The sequence below is a fragment of the Sceloporus occidentalis genome, unplaced genomic scaffold, assembly GCF_023333645.1.
Source record: "Sceloporus occidentalis isolate IW3139 unplaced genomic scaffold, rSceOcc1.0.p SCAF_4, whole genome shotgun sequence".
Lineage (NCBI taxonomy): Eukaryota > Metazoa > Chordata > Lepidosauria > Squamata > Phrynosomatidae > Sceloporus > Sceloporus occidentalis.
In genome coordinates, this window is record NW_028316984.1 from 23,114,453 (window position 1) to 23,136,301 (window position 21,849).

The 21,849-nt window shown below is 39.0% G+C and overlaps 1 protein-coding gene across 3 annotated transcripts in view; it reads left to right on the top strand.

Moving 5' to 3' along the window:
- SATB2 (SATB homeobox 2) overlaps window positions 1–21,849 on the top strand; it is a 185,202-nt gene that overhangs the window by 71,540 nt on the left and 91,813 nt on the right. For 2 of the 3 annotated variants that reach the window (XM_089519484.1, XM_089519486.1), the window contains 2 exons: window positions 9,497–9,623; window positions 10,661–10,784. In XM_089519484.1, the coding sequence (XP_089375610.1) occupies window positions 9,497–9,623; window positions 10,661–10,784 (251 nt within the window). Of the gene's footprint in view, window positions 1–9,496; window positions 9,624–9,762; window positions 9,826–10,660; window positions 10,785–21,849 lie in introns of those variants that run through there. The other variant, XM_089519487.1, reaches the window with a different exon arrangement.

A 21,849-nucleotide genomic window follows, 5' to 3' on the forward strand; every position in this document is an offset into this window, starting at 1 on the left:
CACGCATTTCATTAATGAAAGTCATCTTTCTGTACATAATTGTCTCATACGTGAGTTAAAGATATTACTCACTATGGATTTCCAGGTGATTTGTAGATCTGTATGTCACACTGCTTTCACATTATTTATTTGAGTTTGTCTGCTAAATTATTGCAGTGGAACTGAGGTGTGTGTGGTGAATGTGGAGTGGGCTTCTTTTATATTAACATTAGTGTAGCAATTTGCAGTATACAGTAAAGTACTATAAATCATCAATATATCAATGGACAACAATTCTCTCCTAAAGATATCCTTTTGAGCAGAGTATAATTTATGGACTAGGCAAATCAGCTATTGTGGCACTCCTTTTTTTTAGTTATTCATAGTTTTTCATTATACATATAGTCACAAGCTTTACTGTAATCTATATAGAACAGGTGGGTTTTCTTCTGAAAGTCTTTGGTGTAATGAAGTTGTAATGAAGCTCTTGGTGGTGTAGAGGAGCAATCCACTAGCTAGTGGGTTTTATTTTGCACCAGCTTTATTAGGCAGAAGTCAAAAGTTATTTTCAATTTAACTGCTGATTCCCCTCTCTCCTCAGTTTGTCTAATTCTGCCTTGCCAAACAGAAGCATTTTTTCTTTTTACATTTTTTTTATTATAAACACATATACATACAAAATATAGAAAAACCAGTTAGAACAAACACATAGAAACATTTTTGTTTTTTCTTCTTCAGTTGTGTAGAAACACTTCTGAAAAACCTGTCATTATTAAGCTAATGTCTTTAGATGCAACAAAAATGACAAAACAAAAACAAAAACCCAAAGGAAAGGAAAGAGGTTGATTTAGATCAGAGACTGGAAAAAATGCTGCAGTTCTCTTTAAAAAACAAAAAGAAGGGAACCACCGAGAAGCTAACCCTATTAAATGCTCATTTGACTGTTGAGCAACAAGTCTCTAAGTAATATATGGAAAAACAAAATAAAGCCATTCACGTGGTTGCCAATCCACAAGCCCTTGAGCAAGCAAGTGAATTGCTATTATGAAAAGCATTTACATGGAGAGAAAGCAATCTGGAGTGTTTGGCTGGGACATCACCACCATGACAAGAAAGATTCTGCTGAAGATTACCCCAGTGAAACCCCCCTGACAAATCCAATCTGAAAAAAATGAAATACAAAGGCAGGCGGGATACATACCGCCATTTAGTACGTCTTCTATACGTACTAGGGTTAGGAAGGGGCGGTGCTTCCGCACCCCCCTAACCCTAGTACGTATAGAATACGTACAAGATGGTGGCGCCCCTTCCACATGGGCGCCGCCATCTTTACGTACTGGACGCACAGCGTCCAGACGTGTCGCGCCGCTTGTGACGTAGCGAGCGCGCCCCTGGCGCCTCGCTACGTCGCAAACGCGACGAAAAAAGAAGCTCCATTTTGGAGCTTCTTTTTCGGTCCGCGCGGGAGTCGGGCCGTGTGAAGGCTCCGGCTCCCCCGCGGACCTACTGGCGGCGGCGGCAGAGCGGCGCAAAGTGGCGGTATGTACCCCGCCGAAGATAATGTTAGTTGAGAGACAGAAAGGGAGGTTGGCGATTGAAAGTAAAGGAGAGTAAAAAAAATAAAAAATTAAGGAAAACTTTTGGGGAACCAAATTGTAAAAGAGGAAAAAAAACCAAACGATTTGACAGAGAAAAATCCTAAAATGATTTCAACCCACTGTTTGTTTCAGGGATTTTGAGTCACAAAGCGGGCTATGGAAGAAAGAGTTCTCAAGCAGAGTTCCATAAACACTAGACCAGTGTGGTTCCCAAGCTTTGGTCCTCCAGCAAGCCTACAATTCCCCAAAGCCCCAGTCAGCTTGGCCAACAGCCAGCAATCATGGGATCTGAAATGAAAAATATCTGGAAGAGCAAAGTTTGGGAATCACTATGCTAGACATTTGTCACCCATTGTCCATATATTTACATTTGATAAGAACAAACTGGAAAGATTGGCTGTCCCACTTGTGGATGGTTCATAGCTGTTTTGATTTTGGAGGCACTTATTCCTAAGGATAGTAGTGCATGTCACATATACCTCATTTAATGAAGTGGATGGACATTTCTTTTATAACAAAATTTGGTACCAAAGGCAGAATTAATATGGAATGAATAAGGATGGGTTCCTACACCTCAAAAAAGAAGAGCGGCTCAACATGTTTTGCCAAACTTTTTATTCAAAACGAATAACCCTATATGTACATGTGAAATGAAACAACCAGGTTAGGTACGTCCTGCTTTTTTTTTTTTTTTTAAATTAAAACCATTTTGAACATTTTCTAGAGACTGATGCCCCCAGGGATCACTTCCTTTTACCACCACCCACTTTTCTTATGAGTTTCATTTTGGTAGAAATTTATAGGTCTGTGTTTTTTTAACTTGTTGGGGATAGCCGATGAGGTAGGTTTATCTGCTTTGCCCTTTCCTCTTTGTTTTTCTGTTCACATATGTTCAGTAAGGCCAGCCTTATGAGAATTCTCTTGGCTAGTTCATCACATCTTCTTTCTGTTTCTAAACTAGTGTCATTACATTGCAGTAATTCCCACCATCATCCATAATGCTATCTACTCATCTTGGCTAGAGGCAACATCCTTCCTTCTGCCTTTGTCCCTCAGTGACCATAATTGAAACTGAACTTGTTACCTTATCACTATACTCACAAGTTTTGCATTTCTGTTACAAACATAGCCTACTTATAAAGGTCTGTTCCTAGGCACTTCATTCCATTCATCTGTGGAAGTAGACTTGAGTCTACGAAAGCTTACACTACAAACATTTTTGTGCTCTCAGATAGTTTCAAAAGTGCTACAGGATCTCTTTGGATACTGATTCAGACTAACATGGTTATGTCTTAGAATTGAAATATCTGCATTTCAGTATGGAGACTTTCCAAGTTATCAAGGGAAATTTACATTGCAATAACTACCTTGTGTCTGTCAATGACACGGAAGCTTGTTTGCATATTCACATATTTGAAGAAATGGGATACAGGTATTTAGACAACATCTTCTGAAAGCCTTGGACAGAGAGAAAGGCATCTCAGACAGACAATTGTATGTCTAGAACAATTCTGATTTCAGCTGAATTACAAAAAGAGTCATAATAATAGTATTTATTTATATCCCGCCTCTCCCTGTATTGGATCGAGGCGGGTAACAACATACAAAAAACCAATAAAATCAAGAACATAGAACAATAGATATAAATACAATGAGCTCCCGATTCCCACTCCCTCCCTCCCCTAAAATTAACATTAAAAGCAGTTCGTGAACAATGGCGATAAAATCAATCAGAAAGATAGATCAGTTCAAAGGGAACACGTTTAAGCAAATGGAGAGTGAGATTAGGGGGTCAGTTTGGGAAGGCCCACCGGAAGAGATCTGTTTTTATTGCCTTCTTAAAGGCCTCAAAAGATGTTAGATGGCAGATCTTGTCCGGCAGATTGTTCCAGATTTTTGGAGCAGCAGCAGAGAACGTCCTCTGGGAAGTGGTTGTCAGTCTAGTTCTCTGTGACTGCAGTAGATTCTTCCCTGAGGACCTGAGAGTGTGGAAAGGATTGTATGGGAGGAGGCGTTCCGTCAGGTAAGCTGGACCCAGGCCATGTAGGGCTTTATAGGTAATGACCAACCTTAGTCATCTTCAGTTAACTATGGGGTCAAGCAGACGGGTAGCTTGAATTGGCCTCTGGCCTCTCCAGCACCGGTTGCTTCCTATTTGGCACAGGACTGTGGTGCCCAGACACCATGGTCCTGAGTCTGGCTGCCATCATGGTCTGCAACAGACAGACCATCAGCAAGGAGTGCTTTTTTGCTCTCCTTTTAGGGATATGTTTCGGCCACCTTAGGTGGCCACAGCGTGGCTTCAGCCCAATCCAAGGGTGTGCATCATCTGTATGCCACACCCCCAGATTGGCCCAAAGCCAGCACTTTTGGCTTGTCTGTTTCGGGCCATGGTGCCTGATACACTTGGGAGCAGAAATAGACAGTCAAAATATGTGTCTAGATTTATGACAAGAAAGAAAAGTAAAAAAAAATATTGAAATTGAGGACTGTGAAATCAGCAGGGATAATATATTTGACAAAAATATTAGGATTTTTAATATCAACAATAAATCTAGTACTATAACCATATTGTTATACGAGGGACTTGCAAATAATGTAAGGATGTAATGTAATGTAATCAAATAACAATAATAGAGAAACATTGTTATGAAATAAAAATAAAGAAGGAGTTGAAATCAGCCCTAGTGTGGTGGATTCAGGAAAGGAATTTGAGGAGGGGGTGTACCATTTACACTTCCACAGACAGTTGTAATAGCAACAAGTGCAAGCTTATTATTCTGGGGAGCACATTGCAAGGAAAGGACAATTCAAAGAAAGTTGATTCCACTAGAGAGGATCTCCTGAATTATTTAGAGTTGGGAGCAGTGAGGCTATAGTACTTCTTCATTTTGAAGAAACATTTAGAGGGAAACATGTTCAGATTTGTATGAGCAACATGACTGACAATGAGGGAGTATATCAGTAAAGAAGGAGAAATTGATCCTTTTGTCTGATGAAGGAAGTAAAAAAGCTACTGAAATGGACAGAAAAGAGTATAAATTCAGTATTGACAATTCATGTGAAAGGAATACAAAATGTACAGGTAGATTATCTGAGCTAAAATCAGTTACCTCTGACAGAGTGGATGTTGCACTAGGAGGTCTTTGAGCAGTTGCAGGAGGAACTGAATCCATTTGTGGTTTACGTCAAAGAAGAATGCAAAATTTAAAATATTTCTTAGAATCGTAGAGTTGGAGGAGACCACAAGGGCCATCCAGTCCAACCCCCTGCCATTTTTCTGGTAAATGAAAGTCCAAATACCTTAGATCATGATACACTAATTAATTACTGGCCACATAATTTGCTTTATGCATGTATTATATTATCTCCTCAGGAAATTATATACAGGTTTTTTTTTTTAAAAATAGGAAATCAACAAAAAAGGAGAGGCAGTAATGATTGTACCTTTCTGTCTACAACATCTATGGTTTCCATCACTGCTTCTGTTACCCATTCAACAGTCAATTTATCTGCCCTTAAGAGAGGACTTTTTATAGTGCAAGGACCACTACAATCTTCCAAACCTAGGGTCTCTAAAACTGTTTGCTTCGACAGTGAATGTAATGGTTTCGCTCCTACTCCTGAAAAGAAGGAAGTTAAAAAGGTAAAGATAAAGGTTGCCCCTTGACATGAATGTCTAGTCATAACCAGTGTAGGGGGCAGTGTTCATTTCTGTTTCTAAGCCAAAGAACCAGCATTGTCTGAGGACTGTTCTGGTGTTCATGTGGGCAGCATAACTGCACCAAACACTGTTACCTTCCCACCTAAGTGGTATCAGTTTATCTACTTGTATTTGCATGCTTTCAAACTGCTAGGTTGGCAAAAGCTAGGAGTAGTGACAGGAGCTCACCCCATCATGCAGCACTTGGCCCTCGAACTGCCAACCTTCTGATCTTCCTATCATCAGAATTGGCATTTTAACCACTAAGCCATCATTTCATTCACTTAATTCGAACTTTCTCCACATCTTGACTCTACAGAGAAGTTCACTCTTCTGGGAAGATGAGAATCCTATGTGCACACACATGCAAACACTCCAAGCAAGGCACATGAAAAGTGTGTGGGAAGAGGAGATTTTCAGTGGACAGCTTTATTTTAAGTAAGCCATCTAATGTTAGCAAAAATAGTATCTTTTCCATGAAGGCATCTTCCTTCAGCCAATACTTAGGAGATGTTAAAAGCAATCTAGGTCATATTTAGCCATGCTTAAAAATAAACATAAGCCCCTAACATGACTAGGTAACATTGCTATTCTGTTCACAATACAGATGGTGTTCTGAGTCTTGGACATCCATGGGGGAAGTTTGGAGTCTGAACGCCTTTGCCTAGCCTGTGATAAAGCTTCCCTTAGGTGAGGCAGGTGCCTCAGTTCCTTTGTCTCTCATTCTCTCTTTCTCTTTCTCTTTATGCCTTGTGACATCTTATTGGGAAGCATTTTAAAGCTTTGCATTTCTGAAAAATTGGTGATCCTCATTGGGCAATTATCTTTCCTGATCTCTGTGCTCATCTGTGATGCTCAGCCCCAGTAAATGTAACTTGAACCAACACATCCTTAACCATCTGTTTACCTGGAGGGGAGACTATATCCCTCGGTTGTGTTGCCCAGATAATGGGAGAGTCCATTATCACATGCTCTCCCCCAAAACCTCTGACAGTTTGGAAACAATTGGAGACTGGAATCACCTTGGCTGTGATTTCATCCTGTAACCAAGGAAATAACAGAGTTAACAGACATGAAAACACAATACTAAAAGGTTAGCTATGCTGCCAGTTAGCAGGCATGTAGGAAATGTCCCCCTGCCTAACCTCCCACTCCCGTGTTGGCCAGAGTGTTGGAATTTCCAGATACCTGTTGAATATCAATGTCAAAATCTTGGTGGGTCAGGCTTTACCAGAGCAGTTTCTTGTTAGCTCCCTGGGCTGTGTAGAGCCATCGAAGGGCAGCATGATCAGTCTGAGGAGTGATACAGCATCCCCATACATGTGGCCTCAATTTGTCAAACACATACATAATAGTGTAACATTCTTTCTATGATATGGACCAATTGTACTCTCTCATAAAAAGCCTCTTGCTGAGGAACAGAACCGGATGCAAGATGTCATCTGGACTTTCTTGCAGCAGGACTGCTCCAGTGTCTCTGCTGGAAGCATCTGTAGCTGCGATGACCGGCTTGTTAAAGTCAGGTGCCATTAGCATTGGATCTGACATAAAAGCCTGTTTCAGTGACTTGAATGCTTTTTCACTCTCCATTGTTTTCTTCGCTGCTTTAGGCTTCTTGGAACCTGTCAGATCTGTTAGAATGAGTGGGTATGCTAAATTCCAGTCCCACATACCTCACCATTGGCCATGCTGGCTAGGGATCTTAGTCCAGTACCATCTCTGTGGCTTCATGATTCTTACACCATCCTAACAGAATACAAAGAATGCATTCATACAGTCATCTTGAGTTCTGAAAGTAAATGGCATTCTGCTCTTTGAGTTCTTTTACTGTTATATGAGTAAGCTTCAGAACTGTCTCCTTTATGAAAAGCAGCCCCTGTGTTGGCAAGTGGAATATGATATGAAGAGCCAACCCTGAAGTCTTGGATACTGAAAATTCGCTTTGTATGCTAACTCTGTAAGATCAGAATCTAGACATTAGTTATACTGCGGCATAGTCAGCACTAGATTGTGAAATTGTAGTCCTGATCAGTAACATGATTTTAATGTTATTGTTCCCTTTATGTCATGTTTATGTCAAGCAACAGGCATTTCTCTCTGACAGACTTACCAAAAAAAATTCTGACCATCAAATTGTAAATTAGTCTAATTAAAACATGTTATAAGTTGTCTGTTAATGTGGCTTTGCTTTGAGTCCCTAGGAAAGGGGACACCAGAGATTGTAATAACCACAGTAACCACTGCATGTATCTTACATACAAGCAAAATGGTGCTCAAAATTCTACAACAAAGACTTGTATCATATATGGAGTGAGAAATTCCAAATGTTCAGGAAAGGAAGAGGCACTAGGGCAGTGGTTCCCAACCTGTGGGTCGGGACCCCTTTGGGGGTCGAATGACCCTTTAATGGGGGTCACCTAAGACTACTGGAAAACACCTATTTAATTACAGTTATGAAGTAGCAATGGAAATAATTTCATGGGTTTGGGTCACCACAACATGAGGAACTGTATTAAAGGGTCACGGCATTAGGAAGGTTGGGAACCACTGCACTAGGGGAACATATTGCAATCATACCTTGGGTAATGGAATGCACCAAATAATTCCAGAAGTAAATCAGACTGTGCTTTCTAGATTATGGCAAAGCATTTGATTGTGTAGCTAATCTTGGGATCTTTCTTAAAGAAATGAGTGTGTCACAACATTTCCTTGTCCTGATGTGTAACCTATGATCAAGACAAGAGGCTACTGTCAGGACAGAACATGGAAAAATTGAATGGTTTTCAGTTGGCAAGTGGGTCAGGCAAGGCTGCATTTTATCACCCTTCTCTAATTTGTATGCTGAACATATATGTATAGCAGAATTAGACTTGGAGGGAGGAAGTATGGATTCCCCCCCCCCCTTAATTTTGTTGTTTATGAAATGTTATAAATAAAAGGGCTTGTTCCAATTCTGTGTAGAGTTTACTAAGAGTATTATTAAACTGTGGGACTGTGCAGACTGACCTTAAAAACCGGCTTGGGAGTGGAGTCAGGGTGTGGCCACGCACCGTGATGCCACATTCCGCTCCATACGGCACTTCTCTGGCACTGTGTCCACATGATGCAGTGCCAAAGGAGCACCGTAAAGCCGCAATGCCGCAGCTATCATACCCTTTGCAGGGTGCAAAAAGGAGCTGCTTTTTAAGGCTTCTTTTTGCACCCTGTAAAGATCAGCTTGGGGCTGCAGTGTGCAGTTGTCGCAGCCCCGATCTGACTGTAAAAGGGGCAGCTGTCTGTGCAGCCTCTGTGATAGTTTTAAGTGTCTCTTCTCAGAATCTTGGTGTTGATCATCATAACTAGGGCACCACAGTTTAAAAAGGATGTTGAGAAACTGGAGCGTGTCCAAAGAAGGGCGCCCAAAATGGTGAAGGGTCTGGAAACCATGTCCTATGAGGAACGACTTAGGGTGCTGGGGATGTTTAGCCTGGAGAAAAGAAGATTAAGAGGTGATATGATAGCCCTGTTTAAATATTTGAAGGGATGTCATATTGAGGAGGGAGCAAGCTTGTTTTCTGCTGCTCCAGAGAACAGGACCCGGAACAATGGATGCAAGCTACAGGAAAAGAGATTCCACCTCAATATTAGGAGGAACTTCCTGACAGTAAGGGCTGTCCGACAGTGGAACACACTCCCTCGGAGTGTAGTGGAATCTCTCTCCTTGGAGGTCTTTAAACAGAGGCTGGATGGCCATCTGTCAGGGATGCTTTGATTTGGATTTCCTGCATGGCAGGGGGGTTGGACTGGATGGCCCTTGCGGTCTCTTCCAACTCTATGATTCTATGATTCTATGATAGGTTCAATCCCTGGGATCTCCAAGCAGGGCTGGAAAAGATTTCTCTTTGAAACTATACAGCTACTGCCAGAGGGATCATTACTTTGGCAGTGTATATGAATACTTGCTAATTTTTTGTAGTCTTCGTCAATACAAAACAAAATCCATATTTCTGAAGGGCTTTGGAGGATGTGGATTTTCTTTCTTGTCCAAAGCTTACTTACTTTCTAGGTCCTTCACATTTCCATGAATAGGAAGGATGAACAGGGCTATAACTGTAAACTGCTATCAGAAGAAAATTTCAGCACCCTAGTAAAAGTCATGCCCCTTGAACAAATAATCTGATGATATTCGCAAACAGATATATGTTCATGTATTTGTTTATTCCATTACCTTTTCCAGGTATAATCAAACTTGGGAAGTGGAATCCTCTTCCACTCAGTTATGTGACAGATGCCCCTGATGCTACAGTAGCCGACATGTTACAAGATGTCTATCATGTTGTGACATTGAAAATTCAATTACAAAGGTGGGTATTCGTGAACATCTGCCCTCCCCTCATCTCTGAGCTGCTCTACCGATCACAGTATCACTACTGAGATTAGCAAATCCTGTCTTCATTAATTTCAGAGCTTTGGTTGAAATGGAAAGCAAGATGAAGGAAGAGTGCTTCAACTGGCAGCTCTTTGTGGGCAGTATTTTATTTCAACATGATGTTGTAGTACAGACAGGTACTGTTAGTCACTGAAAGATCTTTCAAAGAGAACTTTCCATACCCCACAATCTGTAGCTCCTCAAGACCTCATTAAATGTATATATATATATATTAAAAATAAACACTTTTGCTGTTTTTTTTTACAACTTATCCAGAAATTAAGAGCTGAGATCTGAAGTCTTAAGGGTTGAGTCCTTCTATTGGCTTTTACTGAGGTGTAACACAAGCAGTAGAAAATGCTTCAGTTTAGTCTGTACACCAGCATCCAAGTGACTGTTTTTAAGTCCAGAAAACATATCTAGGACTAGCCATGTTGGCCATCTAGCAAAGTAAAATATTAACCAAAATCCACAAAACAATGATACTTTTATTGGACCAGTCAGAATGCACATTATACCTGTTGCCTGCTTTTGAAGTTTCACTGGCTTCTTTATCAGGCAAAGGTGTTAAAATCATACAGGAGAAAGAAAGAAAGAAAGAAAGAAAGAAAGAAAGAAAGAAAGAAAGAGACATAGCCTGCAGTTGGCCAAGGTGTCATGGTGGTTGTCCTCAGTTAAGATGGTATGGAAGGATATTTATGCAGATAGGCCCCTTCCTCTTTCTGGCCATGTGGGTATTGGGAGATTCACTTCAGGAAATATTCTTAAGTTCTTAAAGTTCTTAAAAGTTCTTAAGTCCATTTTGGATTCAGGACTGTAGGTGGATGAAATGGTTACATCACAAGTGGAAAGAAGCATGGGAATCTAAACTGTGTTTGGCTTCACAGAGCTTTGTAGCTTTTAAGTAAAGAGCAACTATCCTTGCAGGTGATGCTTTCCATCTGTTTATTCTTCTGTTCTGTGTTTTCACAGTTGTTCAAAGCTGGAAGACTTGCCAGCAGAGCAGTGGAACCATGCCACAGTCCGCAATGCCTTAAAGGAGTTGCTCAAAGAGATGAATCAGAGCACATTAGCCAAAGAATGCCCTCTCTCCCAGGTTAGTGCTGCTGTTGTTGAAAGAGGTCATTTATCTTGATGGTGAAATAATACACTATAAAAATGAAGGATGTCTTTAAAAAAAAGAAAAGGAAAAAAATCAGTTGCATGGATTGAGAGGCCAAAAGCATAGGCAGATGACAAGGAGTGACAAGAGGATAAACTGAAAGGATAATTGCTGTCTTGTTCATGTGGACATATCCCATGTGTGGTTCTGAGTCATGGGTTGCCTGTTTTGTCTTTCACCTTCTTTCTGTTTATTGTTTTCTTGGCTAGCTTTTTGACACAAGCTGCCACAGTGGCTGAAGTGGTATATATTGTGTTCAAAGATGAAAGCTGTATAATTTCAAAATAATGGGAGGCTGTTTTTTTTCAAAGTACTGAAAAATTAATCAATAAAACCTGCAAGTTAACACTGATGCAATGTTTATAAATTAACACTGCCACTAAATTGTCATTAATGGATACATTGTCACTAATGAACTGTATTCTGATTTGCCAGAGTATAGTTTTACTTATGCATCACATTCTGATCTGCCTGTCTTAAATACAGTTTTGTTTCCATTGTACATAATACATATGTGACAGTAGTTAACTGATTGTGTCTACCTATACATTTGATATGATTAACAAATTAAGGACATCTATTCTTAGATTTTGGAGGTAGTATCTGAACTAGTATCGCGAATACATTGGGCCCTCAGTATCTGCGGGGGCTTGGTTCTAGACACACACATACACCTGCATATACCAATAACCATGGATGCTTTAGTCAATATTTAACATTTAAGATTACCTGGACAACAAGTTCCTGGCATCAGGAAGGCATACTTCTTGAAGTGTTTCTCACCTTCCCGTCACGAAGGCTCTGCCAGAATTGAAATCCCTTTCTGACTCTTGTTTCCCACCTCCTCAACTCTTCCCATCAGAAAGCCTCTGCCAGATTTCAAACTTCTTTGCCACCAATCCACCTCAGGGAGGGGCAGCAGACGGAGTGGGGCAAGGAGGTGTGTCGGTGGGTAAGGGATTTCAATCCTGCCAGAGGCTTCCTATGTGAAGGTGGGAAACAAAGTGAGGCAGGAGTGTAAATTCTGGCAGAGGCTTCCTTGCAAGAGAAAGGCAGGGTTTAAATTTTGGTAGCTGCTTTGTGATGTCAAGGTGGGAAAGAGAGTGAGGAAGAGATTTCAGTTCTGACTGTGGCTCTATGGTAGGATTGACCACCATGGGAGGGAGGCATCGGCTTGCCTGGGTCTTGCTGCAGCAGACTCAGCTATTGCCCTAGGACTGTTTCTTAGCCTGGCCATCATGGTTAAAAAAAATTAAATCTTCCTTCATTTCAATCTGCTGTTGCGCAGATCCATAGATATCGAACTTGTGGATACCGAGAGCCTACTGTACAGGCACACATGGCACAGAAGCCTGAAGACTGTTGAACAGTCTGTGAGTGTTTAATCCAGTACTTCTCAAACTATGGGTCTTATTACTCGATGTGTCATCCATTGAAAGGATTGTTTTTTTTAACACACTGAAAGGATTTTATTTGGACAAGAGCATATCATTAATATTACAGAGTCCCTTTGAATGATAGCCACCTTCTCTGTCAGTATTTGGAGGAAAATGAAAAACTAAATTTAAACTTTCTTAAATTGATATTTATACTAGCATGTAGAAGGGGGAAGTCAGAGCTTGAATGGTGGAATTAGTTTACAAGTGGATCTCATTGTAAAACGTTTGAGAAGCATTTGCATAGGCTTATCCTGAAAACTTTGGCAAGAACAGGCATCCCTCATTTAAAGATGAAAATAAGCTTTCCAGAGACATCTACTTGGCCACTGAGAGATAGAGGATGCTTGACAAGATCATCCTTCAGTGTGAAACAGCAGGGCTATTAAATTCCTAAACATACAGTTGAAACATGTCGTACAACTATAGAAAGCCCACTGAAGCCTAGACGATAGATAAGGGATTGAATATTTAAAATATTTAAAAGTATATAAAACAGTTCCTACACAAGAAGCCTATTGTGTCAAACTTGAACAGCTGTATATGATATGTTAGCATTTCAGTGTAAGGTAGTCTCTTTTTTTTTTGGAAGAATTAAAATATCCACATCTGTCAGGATGGTATTATGTCCTTCTGCTCAACCCAGAAAGGCAGGTAGATAGGCATTCTTGATGGCTGCTTATCTGTAGTGGAATTCCATTTCTGTGGAAACTTGCCAAAGCCTATATGTGACCATATTTCAGAAATGCAGGTGTTTTAAACTTTTGCAGACTGTTAATGGACTCGGGATGATGTGGGGCTGGAATTCAAACATTTGCAAGGTTTTAATATTTTTTCTTTTAACTGATCAGAGTTTATATGTTTGCACACCTCAAACTACAAGTGCATTAAAAATTACCATCATCCTAAACACCATCATGATGTTTACTGTTCAAAGAGAGAACCACTAAATGCCTTTATTATATCATGACTCTGTTCTTAAACAGGCCAGCTGCAGACCAATATCGCTGTGTGTTGTTCATGATTAAATTCTTATCTATTATTTTTAAAAAAGGAAAACAGAGTGGATATTGGAACTTGCAATGGGGAGTTTGACTAGTATAAGTGATACCCCCCTTTACATGTTTTCCGTCTTTATGAAAATATGTCACTAAATAAAATCTTTTAGTTGCTAAAATCTGCTGACAGATGAAAATACATACAATATAGTTAACATGTATAAAAGTTCAAATTTAAAATGGAATTAAACTATCACCAACATTTTAAAGTGATTTGAAATACACCTTCTTCGAGGTTTTGTATAGCAGCATGTGTGTGTGTATTTCTATATGGCCTCCAGTCAGCTGTCAAATTATAACCCCATGAATTTCACAGGATTTTCTTAGGCAAGGAATTCTCAGAAGTAGTTTTTCTAGTTCTTCCCTCTGAAATATAGCCCACAGCACCTAGTATTTTTGGAGGCCTCCCATCCAAGTGCTATATAGGGCTGACCCGACTTAGCTTCTAAGATCAGATGGGATCTCATAACTCCAGAATATTTAGGATCAGACTTGCAGATTCATAATGAAAGTTGCTTTTCTGCCTGGAGAGTCATTTTTAATTATTGAATTTAAATTATTAATTCTTAAAAACCTCATAGAGATTACCAGAGCACACTGCTCCAGCAGCAAAACAGCCCTGACCAGCGTTACATGTGTTACCAAACAATAAAAACAATAAAAATATGCTTCATATTAATGTTTTTTGTTCTCAAGTTTGCAAACTTTCAACTAGAATTTGCTGCATCATTTCAATTTTTCCTCTCCATTTGAGATTTTAATTTTGGTTTATTCCAAAATGCACTTAGGTTTAAACTGTTTTAATTTTTAAACCCGTTTTAAAAATTGGTTAAATTGTTTAATATGCTTTTACTGTGTTCAAATTATTTGTATTGTTTTGATTTTTAAACTGTTTTAATAATAATAATAATAATAATAATAATAATATTTATTTCTATACCGCCCGGTGGCAAAGCCAATCTGGGCGGTGAACAACATAAAAATTTACAGAATAAAATATACATAAATATTTATACTCCCTTCCCCCCCTTAAAAAATATGAAACACTTAAATGTATTAAAATGAGACTATAACAATTTATAATTATACTATCCTAAACTACACCCCCAAACCCTCAGTAATCCTCACCATCAGGGGATGGGGCCACGAGAGGAATAAGGGAAATCGGGGAGCCGGGGAGCCTGGGCCGGGAAAAAAATTTAATCTGGAAAGGCCTGCCGGAAGAGATCCGTCTTGACATCTTTTTTAAAGCTGTCTAAAGATGTTAACTGACGGATCTCATCCGGCAGATCATTCCAGAGTTTAGGGGCGACAACAGAGTATGCCCTCTGAGAGGTAGCCGCAAGTCTAGATTTTGAAAGCTGCAGCAAATTCCTCCCAGAGGACCGGAGAGCGCGGGGAGGATTGTACGGGAGGAGGCGGTCTCTAAGATAGCTTGGACCCAAGCCATTTAGGGCTTTAAAGGTGATAACCAACACCTTGTACTGGGCCCGGAAGCTGATAGGCAGCCAGTTTTACACTGAGTTCCCTGTGATAAAAGGATATAAAGTAAATAAACGAACAAAAAATTGACTGTGATCAAAATAGTAAATAACAGGCATGAGGGAATCTCATCTAAGTCAGATCTTTCCAATATACATGAAAGATAATCATTTATTGAGAATATCCTTCACCTCTTTCAAACCAAGGTCATACCTGCTCGCATTATGCGTCACTGACTGCATGCTGATTGTCTACATCATCGTTCTTTTTCCTAAATCCAGTTGTTAATCCCAACTAGAACAGACCCATTGAATCAATCTGAACTTGTTAGGGAAACACTGCTATTAGTTGCCTTGATTCAATGGTTGTGCTTTAGTGGGATAACAGTTTAATTCTGCAGTTTAAACCTTGATGGTGTATATATGGTATGACCACATATCTGCAGGACTGGTACCCACAGTTTCACTTACCCGTGTAAAATACACACACACACACACACACACACTCTAGGAATTTTCTAGGTCCTCCAGCACATTCTATGGTATGCTTTTGAAGGAAGTTGACCATAGAGTCATGGTGGAGCACCAAGAAATGCTTAGAGAGGTGTTTTCTCTAGGAATTTCTAGGTCATGACTAGGTCCTCCAGCATGACACAAAGTCACTTTGCTCCAGAAGTCATTCATTTCATGCTTTATGTTTCCACGGTAAGTCTGGGAACGGATTCCCTGCAGATACAGGGACTGTACTATAATTACAATCCCTGATTAGTGTATGTAGCCTGATTAGTATATGGATATCTGTTTGTTTATGTATTAAAGTATTATACTCATGCACATACCTAGCTAGGCTTGTTCTAAACTGAATGCATTCAGAGACTCCTCAGTCTGTGTTCCGAATAGTAATATTGCGACATATGCTCTGCCTCCACTGCAAAAAGTGGACAAAATGTTTGAGCAGTGTTGGTAAAATTATGCTAGGATTTAGAAAGAAATCCTTTCCTTCTCTAATTTTTTGTGTTTTTTTTGGGCTATGTGGCCATGTTCTCTAAAAGTTTATTCCTGACGTTTCCTTCTCTGCTTCCTTCTGCTACCTGTTTCCTCATCTAGAATATTTCTGCATTCTACTCTGTCAATTTTTTTCCAGATTTTATTAAAACAGTAGTGCTTTTGCTAAAATCAGTTTAACCTTTCTGTTCTATATTGAAACCATTTGAGCATCCAGAGGTTAATTCAAAGATTTGCTTCCCTCTACTCTTTTCAATTAATATCCACTTACAATGTGGATAAAAGTCAAGAGGGTAGAAAAGATTCTACACAGTCATAGTGGTGATGCTAACCTGCTGCATTTAATAAGATATTCACTGCACAAAGGGCAATGTCCCTGATCATATGAGCTCAAAAGGAGTAGTAGATGAGTTAGAATCATAATCCTTAGTTTGTTGTTTAGTCAGGAAATGTAAATAGTGCAGAAAAGAGACCACAATTTTGTTCACTACAGTAAACTAATAAACACGTGTTTTTAAATGTAAGACGTGCTGATGCTCTATTAACACCAACAATAACAATAAACCTATATTATTATAACACTGTTGTGACTTTCATTGAAAATATTTGGGTGTCTGTTCTTTCCTAGTCCTCAAAATCTGGGGAGCATTTTCTTTTTCAATGGTTTTACAGATTTATTCTGGGAACCTCTGCTATCTGCTTCCCTCCTTTTCTCCTTCTCTAGGGAGTGAGTTAATACCCACTGCCTCATCCATGATCAGAATGGCTACCACTGAAATGGTGCAGAAGCATCCCCTTTTCTTTTTTCCTAATAAGACTTTGTGTGGTGTGCATGTACAATGTGGGATTTGTTCAATTTCTTTTTTAAAATGGTGATTTCTGTTGTAGAGTGGTAATATCTACAACAGTTGTCCCATTGCAGCATCCATGGTAATGAAATCTGACCAATATAAATGATGCCCCTCCCTTACATGTATTCCATATTTACCTCCACCAAAGGTCACTAAAATCTGCTGACAAAAGAAAATACATACAATATAGTTACAATATAAATCCCTATTGTGGGGTGAGTCCATTTTCCATCTTTGCATCCCTCAAGCCTCTTGGAATGAAAATGAAAATATATAAAATACAGTTAAAATGTACAAAAGTACAAAAATAAAATGGAATGAAACTATTATCAACATTTTAAAAGCATTTAAAATATACATTGTCCAGGGTTTATATAGCTATGTCTGTGTGTCTGTATTTGCATGTGCCTTCAAGTCACCTGTTAAATTATGGCAACCCCATCTCATAGAACTGAGAAAAGGAAATCTAGACCAGGAATTACAAAGATTGGATAATATACATTGTCTTGCTTTAAAACTTTCCTGTTAAACAGTTTTTAGAAATAATTTTGGGATAGTAAATATGCAAACACTTTTCTTAAAATTTTATTAATAATTCTCAAATAAAATATTCCAGAGTCCATTTTAAATTTTTCCTTCGTTTTTTTCCCCTTCCAGGTAAAAAGCTCTTGGTGAAAAAAAATCTAGAAAAAAGTTTTCCCCCCTTCAAATCTTTCTTTTCTTTCTTTACCTTGGGCTTTCATATCTCTAATTCAGATTTTTCATATCTCTCCACTAATTTATTGTTATGGAGATGCTTCCAGTAGCAATGATATAAGAGAATTATTACTTAAGGAACAATTTGTTTCATCATTGTATAGACAATAATAGCAATTTATTTTGAAGTTATTGTGTGTTACCAAGTTGTTTTTGACTTATGGTGACCCTAAGACAATAGGGTTTTCTGAGGCTGAGTATGTGACTCACCCAAGGTTACCCAGTCATACTATTATTTGGTCTATTATTACTTGACTTATTTTTCAAATTAGTATGAATAACTTTTTGCCAGAAAGTTTGAACTTTAGGGCACTCTGTCCACATATGAAAGAAGCACACTCTTTATCACAACCTTTCCATCATCAGTATCAGCATTATCGTTATCATATATTTATATCATGCCTCTCCTTATGGATCGAGATGGGGAAGAACAACAGTTTAAAACACATTAACAGATTAGACACATAACATCAGTTTCAAACATGTAACATCAGTTAAAAGATACATAACACCTATTAAAAGACACATGAACCCTGGTGGCACAATAGTTAAATGCCGGTACTGCAGCCATTCACAGCCACATGGTTGTGAGTTCGATCCCAGGCAGGCCTCCAGGGTCGACTCAGCCTTGCATCCTTCCGTAGGTTGCTAAAATGAGTATAGGCAAGAAACTGAAAGCATGCAATCAAGCAGCAAACAAAGAGGAGATAAGCTTCATGTGCTCTAAGATGGTCAATTGTTTATTCAGTTTTTATTCAGTGTTTAAAAGGCCCAGCGTGTTTCAGCCACACTAGGCCTTCAGGGGTGGAAAAGAAATATAAATACAATTAAAGTATAATATTTTAAAAGATAGGACAACACTGAATAAACAGTTGACAATCTTAGGGCACGTGGAGCTTGTCTCCATTCTGTTTGCCCCCAAAATGAATACCCAGCTTGTTGGAGGCAACTGGCTTAGGCATTGTAAACTGCTTAGGGAGTCCACAGATAAGCAGTATAGAAATGTACTTGCTATTGCTATTGCTGTAAAAGATCACATAAAACCAATACATATTGTTGTTTCCTTCAAGTTATTTCTGACCTAAGGCGAATGTATGAGTTTTCTTGGGAACTGTTCAGAAGGACATTGCTTTTGTCTTTTTCTGGTGCAGAGAGAATGTGACTTGCCCAAGGTCACCTTAGGGAGATATCCGCACCCCAGTCTCCCAGTCCAACTCCAAAACCATTACACCATGCTGGTTCTCAGTACATATTAAAACGGTAAATTCATAATTCATACATAAAAATGTATAATTTAAAAAGCATTTGGTCTAACCCATGGGTAGGCAACCTGCGGCCCGCGGGCCGGATGCGGCCCGGCAAGGCCTTGGGACCGGCCCCAGCCTGGTCCTGCCGCCGATTGCCACCGGGGGCTTTGGGGGGCAATTGTCTATAGAAGCCTCAGAAACATGCATTTATATTAACATTTTTTAAAAAATCAGCAAATTTTTTCACGTGTCCTCCATTTTTTTAAAAAAAGTGTCTTCCATTTGAAAATTTTGTCCTACATTTGTCCTGGTTTATGTCTATATTTAATTTTTTAAAAAATATATTTAATTATTTATTTTTTGGCTTCGGCCCCCCAGTTGTCTGAGGGACAGCAACCCGGCCCCTGGCTCAAAAAGATTGCCTACCCCTGGTCTAACCAATACAGAGATTAACATGTAAATCACTTCCTCTCAACCAAGGGTCACAGATTATATGTGTGTGTGTGTGTGTGTGTGTGTGTGTATCCCATTCACTCCCATGCCAGCATTCTCTGAAGATGCCAGCCACAGATGTTGGCAAAATGTCCAGAATACAGTGGACCCTTGTTATACGCTGGGGTTTGGTTCCAAGATCCCCCGTGTATAACAAAATCCGTGCTCAAGTCCCATTAAATATAATGGCATAGCAAAATGGTGTCCCTAATAAAAAATGGAACATCAAGGTAAATTTATACTTTTTTGGAACATTTTCAAACCGTGTATGCTTGAATCCGTGTATAAAAAATCCGTGTATAAGAAGGGCCGCCTGTAAACTCTTCTAGAACATGGCCACGTAGCCCAAAAACACCACCGAAAACTATCATCTAAATGTTTAAATGCTGTATCCAATTTTGGTTTTAATCTAAATTTCTTATCAATTATCCATATATACAGCATAGCTACTAAATATTTCTCTTCATAATCCAGTTTCTGTACATCCAGTTTCAATTTGTTAAAAAAATGATATTGGGTTGGTGTATCTTTAACTAATTTCTTGTCCAATTACAGTGTTTGCTCAGTATGAAACCATGGTATTTTCATTCCTTGACCTTTTTGAAATATTTGATTTTTATCAATGAGTTTGCCTTTTATTAATACATCTTTTACTGTGAGTAAACCACACACAATCCAATAATATGAAATTTTAAACTGCTTTTTATCATTACACATACTAGAGCAATGAACAAAATTAATTTAAATAATAAAATTTAGATCCAGTATGGCTTCAGTGTTGAATGGAGCTAAGCATACACTATGAAAGGTTAATGAGAGTAACAATAATGGTAATAGCATTTCCCAATTTCCTCTCTATTAGATCCTCCTTCTTTGTTTTGGTTCATGTATTGTAAAATTAGGTATGTTTTAGATAAGCAGTCTGTTGCCATCATCTGGCTATGCTTCAAATACAGTCCTTTCCCCTAAATCAGTTTTAAGAAAATATTGTGCCAAATGTGAAATGTCATTACAGCTCCCTTGTGATTAATATATTATTGACAGCAGCAATTTACGGAGTTTTCTCCTAGGAATGAAACTGCTGAGTAAATCCTGCTGTTTATTAATGTGCTCACAATGCATCAAGTATTTTTCTGCAGAGAAGTGAAAGGAGGTAGCAGAGGGAGTTTTCTCTTTCTTGTTTTGGTACATGAATTTACTTCTAGATTCAGATAGCCATTAAGGTAGGAATGTAAGCACTTGTCTTGATTTATCAACCCTCAAATTAGATGTAATCTGCTAGGTTTTAAGCTCTGGTCTTGGTCACTCTTGATATAAAGTAGCTGAGATGAAAAATAGTTTAGTTTGTGGATCAGTAATGGAACTGTATTGTCAAAACTGTGCCATTTTAACTAAATACTAAATATCCATCAGTACTGGCCAACCGAAATACACAATATACTTGTTGCAAGCTTTCAAAGCTCCATGGACTTCTTCATCAGGCAAGATGTTACAAACCAAACAGGAGAAAAAAAAGACCAATTGCAGATGTTAGTCAGCCTGCATGTTGTTTCAGTTCTTAGTAAAGATGTTATGATGGGAAGGATATCTTTTGCAGGCAGGCTTCTCCTCCTTCTGGCCATGCAGCAATAGGGAGATTTTCAAAGTCCAGGAAATTTAAAATCCATTTGCGTCTCAACAGGGACCCTTCTTTTGCAATCCAATATGTCTCCATTCCAGTGAGGCCACAGGCCTCTTTGTAGGCAGAGAACAACAGAGGTGTTCCTGTTGAGATGCAAATGGACTTTAAATTTCCTGGAAGTAGAAAATCTTCCTATTGCTGTATGGCCAGAAGGAGGAAGAGCCTGCCTGCAAATATATCCTACCCCAAAATACCATCTTTACTAAGGACTGAAACAACATGCAGGCATCTGATCAACATCTCCAATTGTGTTTTTTTCCCTTCTGTTTAGTTTGTAACATTTTGCCTGATGAAGAAGCCCATGGAGCTTCGAAAGCTTGCAACAAGTATATTGTGCATTTTGGTTGGCCAATAAAGGTATCACTGATGGATTTTTGTTTGTTAAATGGCCAACACAGCTATCCCTGAATGTTTTAAATACTAAATAGTTAGTTAAATCTGTATTTGTACACATACTGTTTAACTTCAGGACTGGGCAATTGTCAGGGGTTGGGGGTTGGATTGATTTGACATGGGGCCTTGCAGGCCTTCCCCCCTGCTATGTCAAACACCTTCAGTATCAGACACTACTTAGGTTGGGCTGGGAGACAATAGAAAAAGTAGGGATGGGGATGATTAGCTCCCTCCACCCTCATTCCTATTTTGATAATCACATCAGACATCATCACATCATATGTATTTATTGTATCGCATATACAAATTTATTATCAAGAGCCAATGGAAAATTTTGTTTTGGTCACTTTTATATGTCACAATAATAGCTTCCAGTTTAAGTGGAATAGGATGTTCTATTATCTGTTGTTTTCTTTTCGGTATTTCTTTACATTTTTGCTTCAGGTGTGAATTTTTTTTCATATTGATAATGCAGGAAGCTGAGCCTTCATTTTCTTGAGGGAAATGATAAAAAAACAGAAGTGTGAGTGCGATGACACTGCCTGAGCTTTTACCCAGGTATCCATGTAACCATGATTTGGGTAGTGTGATACTGTGAA